Here is a 12,223-nt window from a genome sequence, read left to right on the forward strand (position 1 = left end):
TGTAGTAACTTATATAGGAATGGGTTATGCTAATGGCCTCTGTACAATGTCCAGCCATCTGTCCAACCAGTCAAGTCTGAATGGATAATGACACAGATGTTGCATTGTTAAGGAAAGAGCCTCAGCCAATAAAATTCATTATGCGTTAAATTTCTTCACAACTTAATATGTATATATATATATATATATTTTTTTTTTCATGTTTCCCTAGAAACTGGCTTACACAAAGGAAACAGCAAATAGGTAAGTATCTGCTTTTCTTTGAATTCACATTAGGTAAGAAAAAAATGTGTAATGTCTCAATGTGAGTTCCTAAGGTTAATTGTTGCCTTCTCACTTTTTTTTTTTTTTGCCAGCTCCTGCAGTGACTGGTCCTGTAGGTAAGTGTCTTGATTTTCCCTACCTTGCAGGCACCTCCTTTTTCAGTTTTCAACAGGCACTGATTTTGTTTACTGTCTGTCTTTAACAAAGCACAGACTTGGTTCTGTACCCTAGAGAAAATAAATAGATGATTAGTTTTTATGGCATAACCCACTGCTTTTAGATCCAAAAGCAGCGTCATGAAACCAAGATTAATTTTTGAAGGTGTAGTCAACAATTCAATTCAACAAACATTTATTAAGCAACTACTTTGTGCCAAGCACTGTGCTTCCAGTTGTGGATATGGAAACAAAAACGAAAAGGCCCCTGTCCTCAAGGAACTTGCACACTATTGGATGGTGTATTTTGTATATAGATTTTTTCATTTCACTTTTCAGTTAACAAGCATTTGATTTTTCCTTCCATCCTCACTCATTTAAAAAAAAGAAAAACAAAACTCTTGTAACAAATATATGCATAATTGAACAAAGTAAATTTTCACATTGTCCATGTCAAGAAATGTGTCTTGTTCTGTATGTTAAATGCATCAATTTTCTGTTAGAAGGTGATTAATATTGCTTCATCATCTATCCTCGAATCATGATCGCTCACTGCGTTGATCAGAGTTCTTAAGTCTCTCAAAGTTGTTTGTCTTTATAAGGTTATTATTGTATAAATTGTTCTCTTGCTTCTTCTTACTTTACTTAACATCATGTTCATACAAATCTTCCCAGGTTTCTCTGAAAATGGTCATTTTTTATAGTACAATGTCATCATATTCCATTAATATACCAGAATTTGTTCAGTCACTACCTAGTTAATGGACATCTCTTTAGTTTCCAGTTCTTTGCCCCTAGAAAAGGAGCAGCTAGAATTATTTTTGTATCTATGGGTCCTTTTTCTCTTTCTTTGGTCTCTTTGGTGTATAGGCTTAGTAGAGGTAACACTCTCAATTTGCTTTTCAGAATGGCTGGACCATTTCATAACTCTACCCAACAGTGTACTAATGTATCTGTTTTCTTGTAACCTTTCTAATGTTTGTATTTTCCCACTTTTTTTGGTCATTTTTCTTGATCTGGTGGGTATGAGGTAGCACCTCAGAGTTTCTTTAATTTTTATATCTATAATTATCAGATATTTGTAGCATTTTTGGCTCAAATGTGTCTGTTAATAAGTTGTCTATATCTTCCTTTGAGAACTTCCTGTTTATGTCCTTTGACCATTTATCACTTGGGGAAAAATAGAATATTACTAAGTAGAAAATATATACAAATGATTTCCAGGGGAGAAGACGCTAGTGATGGTTGGGAGGGACAATCAGGAAAACTTTCCTGTAGGGAAGGTATTTCAATGCAAAATTAAAGGAAGCTAGGGATTCTCTGAGGTTGAGTTGACAGAGTGCTTTCTAGGCTCCAACTTCCATTGAACAAAAAGTCTTCAAAATATAGAGGAGGAGTAGACAGTCTCCCACTTCTACAATGGTCAGAAGGGAAGTGTATTTTCTCATCTTCTCCCTACAAGCTTGGTCATAGAATGAATGAATGAGTGAATGAATGAATGAATGAATGAATCAATGGATATCATTTGCTAAGTGCTAAATTCTAAGTACTGGGTATAAAAACACAAGAACAAGGGTAGTCCCTGTTCTCAAAAACCTTACATTATAAAAGAGGGAGATAAAACATATTGGGCACTGGTTATTAGGGAAGGTTGTAAAATTATAGGGATAGTGAGTGCAGATATGAAGGAGTAGATTGATATTTCCTTCCTAGGAACAATGACAAAGTGGTTGGATTAAACTGAGGGTGGGATTAAACTGAGGCTGGAATTTGTCAAGGCCTGAACTGGTCAACCACAAGGTCAAGATTTTAAAAAGAGGAAAGGGAGGCCAGTGCAGTGTTTGGAACAGAGAAGGACAGAGACAGAGAAAGACACACAGAGAGGTAGAGAGAGGAGACAGACAGAGATAGAGACAGAGAGACAGAGAAAGACAGACTTCTAATACATTTTTTTTTGAGTGATTCCAGCTTGTGTGTTGGCAGACTATAGGTCTAAGTTTATAAATCTCCATATGGTCAGCTTTCTCCATCAGCCTAGTTGGAACAGGTAAGCAAAGAATTGCCCCATCTAGTTTGGTGGTATCATAAGAGAGTGTGGTTATAGCATTCTTGACAGACAGCCTGATTTCAGGACTTATTGGGCTCGTTGGTCAAGAGAAAAAAAGAGTAGATTCATCTCCTGCTGAGAGAAATGTTTCTTGTATACTACGTCAACCAACAAATCACTGATGACAGGAGGGGTGGGGGCTCTCCGGGTGTGAGTAACTCATAATAGTTGGGAAGGGAACAGAGAAAAGAAGTGTGGCATTAAAATCCAGTGCTTTCGGATAGGCCAGGGCAAATCTGGCACTCTCTGAAATTGGCCAGAGTCAATCTTGTTAGACCATCTCCTGGTCTCTCCCACCCTCCTGACTCAGAGCACTCACTTCCATTCCTGTGTGTCAGTTGGAAATCCCTCTTACATTCATATTCTTTTCCCATGTCCACTCCAAGTACTGCCTTTATTTATTTATTTTTGCAAAGCAAAGACTGAAAATGCTTTATTCTCTGAATTGATTTATGAAGAGAAGTTCTCAAACCTGTCAACATGTTTTAATGCACTATAAAATATGAGTGTCCCAGAGGTCAGAGAAGAGATGCATTTATAACTATCAGTGTCTACATTTGGTATGTATGAATAACTAAAATCTCTCTCCTCACTTATACATATAAAAAGAGGCCAGAAGATAGGGGTGGACCTGTGATTTGATTGGTATAGGGAACTACTGGATGAAAAAAAATCACATTAACAATGCAAGTTGTCACCCTCACTGTAACTTTTAGTATTAGAGAGTTTCCTAGAGTCCTGAAAGATTATGACTTGCCTAGCATTACATATGTATGTCAGAGGTGGGAATGGAAATCAGCTCTTAGCTCCAAGGCCAGCTCCACAGTGCTATGTTGCTTCTCACATATACTTACATACATATATGAAGTTTTGAGTGCCATTAGGGCTCCCTTCATGTGACAAAGCCTATGAGTACCTCTAGTTTGCCCTGCAGCTATCATTTTTCTCTCCTTTCTATGTCTACTATGTAAGTCTTGATTTTACCAGTCATTTGTTCAATGGTCTCTATTGTATCACTTTACCTCAAAATGTCTCTCAAGATTCAAGAGGGTAGCCAACAGATACCTTACTTGCTCTGTGCTGGTTCCTTTGCCAGGGAGGCCAGATTCCAATTTCCCATGTGATAAAAAAGAATTAAACAACTGACCCTGGTCTCCTCTTGGCCATTTCTGCTCCCTCTAGACAGATAAGACCAATGGAGCTTCTTAAAGTCTATTGTCCTAGAGTCACACAACACAAGACTCACACCTTGGATTGCTGACTGAGGTATCTGAATTTCCAGGGAACTATGCAGCCTAATAAACCAGGATAAAGCGCCGATCTCCCCCATACCACCATAAATCATGTCATCATGCTTGACCCTGAGCTGCTTCCTATGTTCAAGAGTATGCAAAACTCCATTGGCATTTTTTATTTTGTCTTGGAAAAACCTTGGTAGCTGTTCTAATCACCAGTGACCTCCTGCTACTAGTATTGATGTTATATGTCCTGAGCAAAATTAATATATACTCCTACTCTCTCAAACTGGGGGAGACCTGAATGTTGTTCTTTTCCTTTCCTTCTCTGTCTTCGGACTGTGACTGCCTGGAGAGTATAGAATCATAGAAACTGAGATCATAGATTTAGAGTTGGAAGGGATCTCAGGAGCCACTGAATCCAATTTTACAGATGAGAAACTGAGGCACAGAGATTTTTTTGGGGGGGTCTTGACTAAGATTCATAGTTAATTAGTGTGTCTGGTAGAATTTGTTCCTAGGCCTTCCTGATTCTAAGTCCAATCCCTTATACATTATGCAACACTTTGTCCTCTACATGGAGTTCTTACCTTGTTTGATTCATCATTCCCTAAATGGCAACAAAACCTTCAGACAATGAAAGCAAGTTATCCCCAATTTTGGGGGGATCAGATTTTTTTATAGTTTTATAATAATGGCTAACTTTTAAATTGCACTTACTATGTACCAGGGACTTCACAAAGTACTTTTTACAAATATTACCTCATTTGATGCTCACAACAAACTTGGGAGGTAGGTACCATTTATTATCTCCATTTTAAATATGAAGAAACTGAGGTAAACAGGTTAAGTGACTTGCCAAGTTCATACACCTAGTGTCTGTGGCCACATTTGAATTCAGGTCTTCCTGGCTCCAGGCCCAGTGCTCTGTCCATCTGTCTCCCTGTAGTTTTCACCCATTTCTCCTTTCTCTGCTTTCTGGAGCCAAGCACAACATGTCTAATCCCTCTTTTCCCTGACAATCCTTAAAATATTTAAAGACAACAATTTAATATTTTAAGACAGTAGGGTAAGGGAATTTTAAACATTTTCTTGAAACAATGTTACTCAGTTTCTCTACAAATGCAAATACCCGTGAGATCCCAATTCACTTAATGTTCCATAAACATTTGTCAGAAACCTCCTATTTCCAAGATTCCATCCTAGATAATATTGGGAAAATGATACGAAGATGAATAGGACATGATCTCTGCCTTCAGTTTAATAGGATATATGGTAAGTACAAAAAGTGTAATGCAAGTGAGATCACAGCTATGAAAGAACTTTGAAAACTTAGAAGCATCATATAAAAATGAGCCCCTATTATTGTTATTAAAAAGGGGGAGCATTACCTTTACTTAGCATTACTAATTTTCACTGGAAATTTAATTGAATTTAGTTTTCTTGTTGTTCACTCATTTTCTAGTTGTGATTGACTCTTCATGACCCCAACTGGAATTTTTTTGGCAAAGATACTGGATTGGTTTGCCATTTCCTTCTCTAGCACATTTTACAGATGAGGAAACTGAAGTAAGTAGAGATAAGTGACTTGGCTAAAGTCATGTAACTACTAAATATCTGAGACCAGATTTGAACTCAGGAAGAGGACTCCAGGCCCACCATTTTATCCACTTCACTACTTAGCTGCCATTCATTCAGTTTTAATCTGATTTCTTTAAAAAGCAGATGTGTGGGAATGTGCCAGTTTGCATTGGTTCTATGGGATTAGGAATCTGAGATTTTTCATGAATCATTTTTTTAAAATAAGTTATTATGGCTATCCTGTTTCTTACATCATCATGGTTGTCCCAAGATTCTTTCTTCCTCCTCCTCCCTAAGAGCCATCCCAGAGAGGAAAAAAACATCAGCACAAATGATCAATGCATTGAAAATATGTGTAATGTGTAACACTTGTAGACTTCCCACTTCCACGAAGGACTGAGTTTGCTGTTCTTCTTATGGTTCTTCATTTGAGCCCTGCTTGATTTTTTATAATTTTGTTAATATACTTTTGATTCTCTAGTGTATAGTTGTTTTTTCCATTTATATTGTTGTAGTAACTCTGTATATTGTTTTCTTGGCTCTGCTTACTTCACTCAGCATCAGTTCATTTAGATCTTTTCATGACTCTATATTCATTAGATAACAAAATTTCTTACAATAGTAATATTCCATTAGTTCATGTACAAAAAAGTGTTTAGTTATTCCTCAATAGATGAAAATCTACTTTTCTATTTTGTTCATTTACGTATGTAAGGATATGATTTTTCCCTGAGGACTGCTTCAGTTGCATCCCAGAAATTTAGGCAAATTTTTTTTTATCATTATCACTTTCTTTTACATATTAATTGTTTCTATGGTTTATTTTTTGACTTAACTCATTATTTAGGATTTCATTGTTAAGCCTCCATTTGGGTTTTTTTATTGTTCCTGAACAAATGACTATTTTTATTGTGTTACAGTCTATAATGAATGCAATAACTGTTTCTTTGTTTTTACATTTGTTTCTAATTTCTCTGTACCCAAGAACATGGTCAATTTTTGTAAATGTTTCATTTGGTATTGGGAAATATGTATGTTCTTTTGCGGTCTCAAGAAGATGCCATAAGTCTTTTAACTCTAGTTTCTCTAGCAATTTGTTAAGTTCCGTATTGTTCCTTTTGTTTATCTTTTTTTTGTTAGACTTATCCGAAACTGAGGGATATTGAACTCTCCTCTCACTATTGTGGTATTGTCTATGTCTTCCTGTAGGTGTGATAATTTTTTTAAATGAATTTCAATGCTAAGGTATTTGGAACATATGATTTCTACTGATGTTGTTTTATTGTCTATGCGTCCTTTCAGCATAATATAGTTTAGTTTCCTTGTTTGTCCCTTTTGATTTTTTGATTATTTGTTTCTATTTTGTCAGTTAGCATGATTGCAACTCCTGCATTTTTGGTTTTAGTTGATGCATAGCAAATATTTTTCCTTCATCCCCTCAATTTTATTTTGTGTATGTCTTTGTTTTAAAATACATTTCTTATGTCACAGATCGTAGGGTTTTGTTTTCTTAATTTGTCACTTTTCTTCATTTTATTGGATTGTTTAATCCATTCACATTTAAAATTTGAATTAGGTTTGTATTTTCCTCCATATATCTCTCATATTTTTTTAAGGTGTGATTATCTTTTTCTTTCTTCTGCTTTAAATGCAGCTTTGTGTTCCTTCAGTTACTTTACATTGTTTTTTTCTTTAAGGTGGCCCTGTTCTTACTGGTTCCTCACCCTTGATCACCTTCTCTTGTTTCTGAACCTTTTCCCTTTGGGATTTTGTTTATTAGTTCCTTTTTTTTCTTATTTTTATCTGGATATATAATTCTTCCCCCTCCATTTTTTCCTCTCATTTAGTCAAGCAAATGAGTAAATGACCTCCTCCCTTCCCCTCCAACTAGTCCTATTCATTAATTTTAAAAAATTCATTTTTTGTGCCCTTTCCAAAAAGGGTTTTTCTTCATTTTCTTCATTATTCACCATCTTTTTCTGTTTACTCTAAACCTTCATTCTCTGATTCATGAACTCTATAGTTATCTAGTCTGTCTTTTCTCTGTATTTTTCATACAACCAAAGCTTCCAAAGTATCCATTCTAGGCTCTCCTATCTTGTTTCTGGTGTTGCTTCATAGAACTTGCCCAGTGGATTCTGCTTTTTCATTGTACCTCCTTTCCAGAACAATGTCAATTATTATAGATGTCAGAGAGAACATAGCCCCATGGTAGGGCCCTTTCCCTACCACATTCCTGATTATGCAGGAGTAATCTATACTGATCTATTCTCACTGATGCCTTAACATCTTCTCGCTTGGTCCATGCTCTCCTGCAACCCCAGGTGCCAGTTGCCCTCAGGAGTTCCAACTCTTTCTCTCCTAAAGTAGGACAAGTAGACTTTTCAAATATCAAATCTCCCAAGCTACAACTGGAATAAGGTCCTCATCCCCCTTCACAGACCTTCCTTCTTCACCCTTAAGAGCATTCATCAGTGGAACTTATTCCTACTATGTAAGGCCTCTTTCTTTCCCTTTCCCCCTTTATAGTCCTTCCAGCCTGCTCTCCTCAGTCATTCCTCTGTAGTCTCTTTTTTTTTCTGAGATCACAGGGTTCACCTTCCCCCCATTGGTAGTCATTGATTTGACCTTGGTATACCACATATTCCTCTCTATTCCCCTGCTCCTCTTCTTTATTCCCCCCTTCATATACCCTTTCATATTAGAATGTAGTTCCACAAAAAATAATAGATATTTATTTATTTATTTCTACCTTCGCCTTCTGTTTCCTTGGGAAAATTTAGAAAATAATTTCTTACTGCTCTCTTTGTTGTCATTCGGTTGCTGTTGCTGACCTTGGCTGCTGCATTTATTCGTTCCTCTTTCAATTCTGTTGTTTGGGATATTCAAAAAACAAATATTTCTTCAGCTCTGGATTTCTTTCTAAAAATGTTTCAAACACTTCTTTATCATTGTTTGTTCATCTTTTTTCGTGCATGGTGAAGCTCAGAGTTGTGGAGTATGTCCCACTGGGCTACTTTTGAGCTCCATTGCTCTTTGCAACACATTATTCCATTTGCTCCTACGTTTTCTCTTCAGTACAGAATAGTTTTGCATTATTTGAATTTCTTTTCCTTTGTATTTGAAGGTTTTTCTCCTAATCCTTTGCAGAACTTATTTCTGAATTGAAATTTAACTACTATGTGTCTTGGACTTTTCATTATTGTTTTTTTTTCTTGAGGTGATTTGTGAATTCTTTCAATTCATATTTCATTTTCTATGTTTAGAAGTTCTGAGCAGTTCTCTTCTATTATTTCCTGCATTAGTGTTAAGGTTTTTTTTTTGTCCTGTAGTTTTCTTCTAAGAGATCTATGATCCTTAGGTTGTCTCTATGAATTTTGTCTTCTAGATCTGTATGTTTTGCTTGTGTAGAGAGCATAATTTCTTTTAATGCTCTTGGATTTTGTTTTACTTCTCTTCTTCTAGGTTGTCTTTGTTTCTGTAGTGTTGCATTACTAATTATGTTTTTCTCTAATTCCTTTAGTGAGACTTGCCATTGCAAATTCAAGTTTTTCAAATTTTGCTTGTTATTTTTGCTGTGCAGGACAAAAATTCTGCTCTCATAATTCTCATCTCTTTTTTGAAACTCTCAGGAACAGGGTGCTGAGATTCCATGTTTTCCTTTCATTCCACAAAATCTTCTGTTTCATCAAGAATTAGATCATTCACCCCTCCCTTTTTTCAGTATTTATTCATAGATGTCTAAATTTGTTCACTAGATATGGAGGACATATTTCCTTCTGTTGCTAATGTTTTCCCTGTTGATTTATCTGCTTATATCCAAGGTCTTTGAGTTTTCTTCCTCCTGAGAAATTTGGTAATTTCAGTTCTTTTGTCCCCTCTGATTTTCCCCTATTCACTCTTTTATTCTGATTCTGTCCTTTGATGGTGATTTCCTTCAGGGATGGATCTCCAAGTTTCTCAGCCTCTTCTCACTCTGGGTAATTCATCATTCACCAGCCTAGTTCTCAGACACAAGTGACTTTTAGGTGGTCAGAACTGGCTCCAACTTGATTCTGTCTCCCCCCCCCCCCCCCCCACAGGCTTAGTTGGGTGCTATACTTCTCTCTCCTTACCTCTCATGGTGTCTTGTCCTGCTCTTCCTGCTCCTCAGATCTGTGTCCTGACACTGGCAGTTCAGAGCTTTTCCACAGTGGGGCCAACAGGTTGTCTGCCCTGCCCTGGTACTGACAGCTCACACTGTTGCTACAGGTTGTCCACCAACAATTCAGAGCTTTGCTGCACTGCTACTATGGTTTGTGGGGCCCCCTAAAAGCTTTTGTTCTTGAAGGACTGTGGCTGGGCTGGCTTGTCTGTCATGGTTTGGGAAAACGTCTACAGCCTGAAGCTGAGTCTCCATGGCACTGTAAAGAAGGAGAGAGGACCATGTGGAGGTGGGTTTTATTGTGAGCCTGTGTTGGGTCTTTAGGCTTGCTAGTGCAACCTCATTGCCAGTGCTGTGGGATCCTTATCCCAGGGATAAGGGAGTGGTGCTGAGAGACCTCAGGATCAGATTTTTTTTTTTTTTACTTTCTTTTGGATTCTGGATATCCTGGACCAGGGTTTCTTAAAGGTTTTTCTGCTCATGATCCCTCCAGCCTTCTTAAAATGTGGGTCACAACCCCATTTGAGTGCTTTATCTTTGGTATATAATTTCTGTTTTGGAGAGGCTTGAGAAGAATCAAGAGTCTAGTGCTCCAACCTGTTGCCCATGTGACTATGATTCATTCTTTAAGTTTACACTACAATTGTTGAATGATGCATACACAAAAGGAGTCAGAACCAGGTAGAGAGCATCAGTGAGGCGAATAACTAGAAAATGACTCATTTCAGAAGCAGGGATTTGGATTTGCTATTTGAATTCGCTGAGAAATGAGTTAAAAGAAAATTATGGCTTAGTCAAAATGAATTGTGTCAACTTCTGGTATTTTTGTTTTTGGAGAATCTCCTGTTGAAAGCAATTGGATAAAGTTAGGGAGAGGAGAAGGTAGGAACAGATTTTTCTCTTCATTTTCTGTGTAAGCTTGGTAGGAGGAGATAATTTAATTTCCTTTCTATTAGTTTTTTGTAACAATCATTATGCAATTATTTTTCAATACTAATGAGATTCACCTCTATAATTTAACTTATTTTCTTTTGCTAATGATGATATACCTAGTTGATGTATGGTATTGTAACAAATTCTATGATGTCATCTTCTTTTTTCTCTCGCATGCTGCTTTACCAAGTCAAAGAACCTCCTTTCTGAATTTCTTTCTGTTCCTTACTCCTCAATTCATAGGCATTGGGTTGGTTCTGAAGAATACCTACCTAGACAATGTTTTGTGGCTTCTGAAACTTTATTTTCCACATGTTCGAAGACTAAAGTTGTGCACTTTTCAGGCTCCAGTAAATTTACAGCTCTTTAGGGGAAAAGAATAGAGAAAATTAGATGTGAGGTCATAATTGCATTTGTACTTTGCAGAAGGTAACCTTCTTTCTAAATAAGCAGATCATTTTCATTTTACACCTCTAAAAGGATTTAAAACTTGCACTTCATAAAGGGTGTAAATGGCTCATTTGCATATGAAAAGTTCTAAAAGCATCTGAACAACTAACAGAGACAATACCTTTTTTCCACCAGGGGTTGACTTGTGTCTATAGTACCTTTTCTCCCTGACACTGTGCCTCACTATCTTTATGCTCTAAGTCTGAGCCCACTCTTCCCATGGATGTTTTATGTATTTGTGGGATAGTGTGATGCAATTTTAAGGGGGGAATGTTTGAGTTTTCTTTTTTTTTAAGCATGTGATCATAGTAAATAGCTTTCCTAAGAGCTAATTGTATTTACTGCCTAATTGTTAATGGAAAGTAGATCATTGGGTTTCAGGAGTATGCCCCATACAATTGCCCCTAGAACCTTTGAGTAAAAATTAGGGGAGTGGTTTAGGGTGGGTGCTACATAAGCACTGTAGCTAAGTTGCTTTTCATAACCATCATTTTGACCCTCTGTCTCAGAAGCTCACAGACTGCCAGAGGTTTTATCTTCTAAGTCAAGTAAACTCTTAAAAGTAACTTTCTTCCTAACCCTATTATATTCTCTCATTTTCTATCTGCTCTCACATAGTTTTTACCCTAGTCCTCTTTCCTTTATTCTACTCAAATTTCCTTCATTGTGACTATCAGTGCCTGTACTTTCCTTTCTTATAACCAAACCTTTGCTTCCAAATTACTCCCTGTTAATAGACTCTCATTTCTGTTTGTCATACTTACGGTGACTGCATTTTATCAATTAAAGATTAACGTAGGGAGACATTGTGGCACAGTGGAAAAGAGAATTATATTAGAAGTCAGAGTTCCTGAATGCCAATACTACTTCTATCTGTTTTAGGACCTTGGTTATGTCACCTCCCTGAGCTGCAGTTTTCTTATTTCTAAAAGGGGATTAGGGAAGCAGAGCCAAGATGGCAGAGTAACAGCACAGACTTTCTAGAGTGCTTCCACAAAGCCCAGCCGAATACCTGTAAAAAATAGCTCTAAACAAATTCTGGAGCTGCAGAACTCACAGAATGACAGAGTGAAGCAAATCTCCAGCCTAAGACAGCCTGGAAGGTTGCTGGAAAGTATCTATCATGCCACACTGAGAGCAGAGTGCAGTCCAGTGTGGGCTGCCAAGTGCACAGAGGGGATCTGACCAGGCCTAGGGGAGACTGAATCTCTCACATCTGTGGTGGTTTCTAGACTTCATGACCCCAAAATGCTGAGAATAAATTGGAAGGTCAATGGGAAAAGCCTGTGGGACCAGGACAGGAGAGTGGAGTGTTCTGACCCCAGGCCCAGGGAGGAAGCTGCTGCTATAGCTG

The 12,223-nt window shown here is 37.3% G+C and overlaps 1 protein-coding gene across 1 annotated transcript in view; it reads left to right on the forward strand.

The window, feature by feature from the left end:
* IMPG2 (interphotoreceptor matrix proteoglycan 2) overlaps nt 1-12,223 on the forward strand; it is a 125,884-nt gene that overhangs the window by 27,323 nt on the left and 86,338 nt on the right. Inside the window, exons 4-5 of the mRNA XM_072614161.1 lie at nt 212-243; nt 357-380. Of these exons, the coding sequence (XP_072470262.1) occupies nt 212-243; nt 357-380 (56 nt within the window). The remainder of the gene's footprint in view (nt 1-211; nt 244-356; nt 381-12,223) is intronic.

Source organism: Notamacropus eugenii, chromosome 5 (genome assembly GCF_028372415.1).
Source record: "Notamacropus eugenii isolate mMacEug1 chromosome 5, mMacEug1.pri_v2, whole genome shotgun sequence".
In the NCBI taxonomy this organism is placed as follows: domain Eukaryota; kingdom Metazoa; phylum Chordata; class Mammalia; order Diprotodontia; family Macropodidae; genus Notamacropus; species Notamacropus eugenii.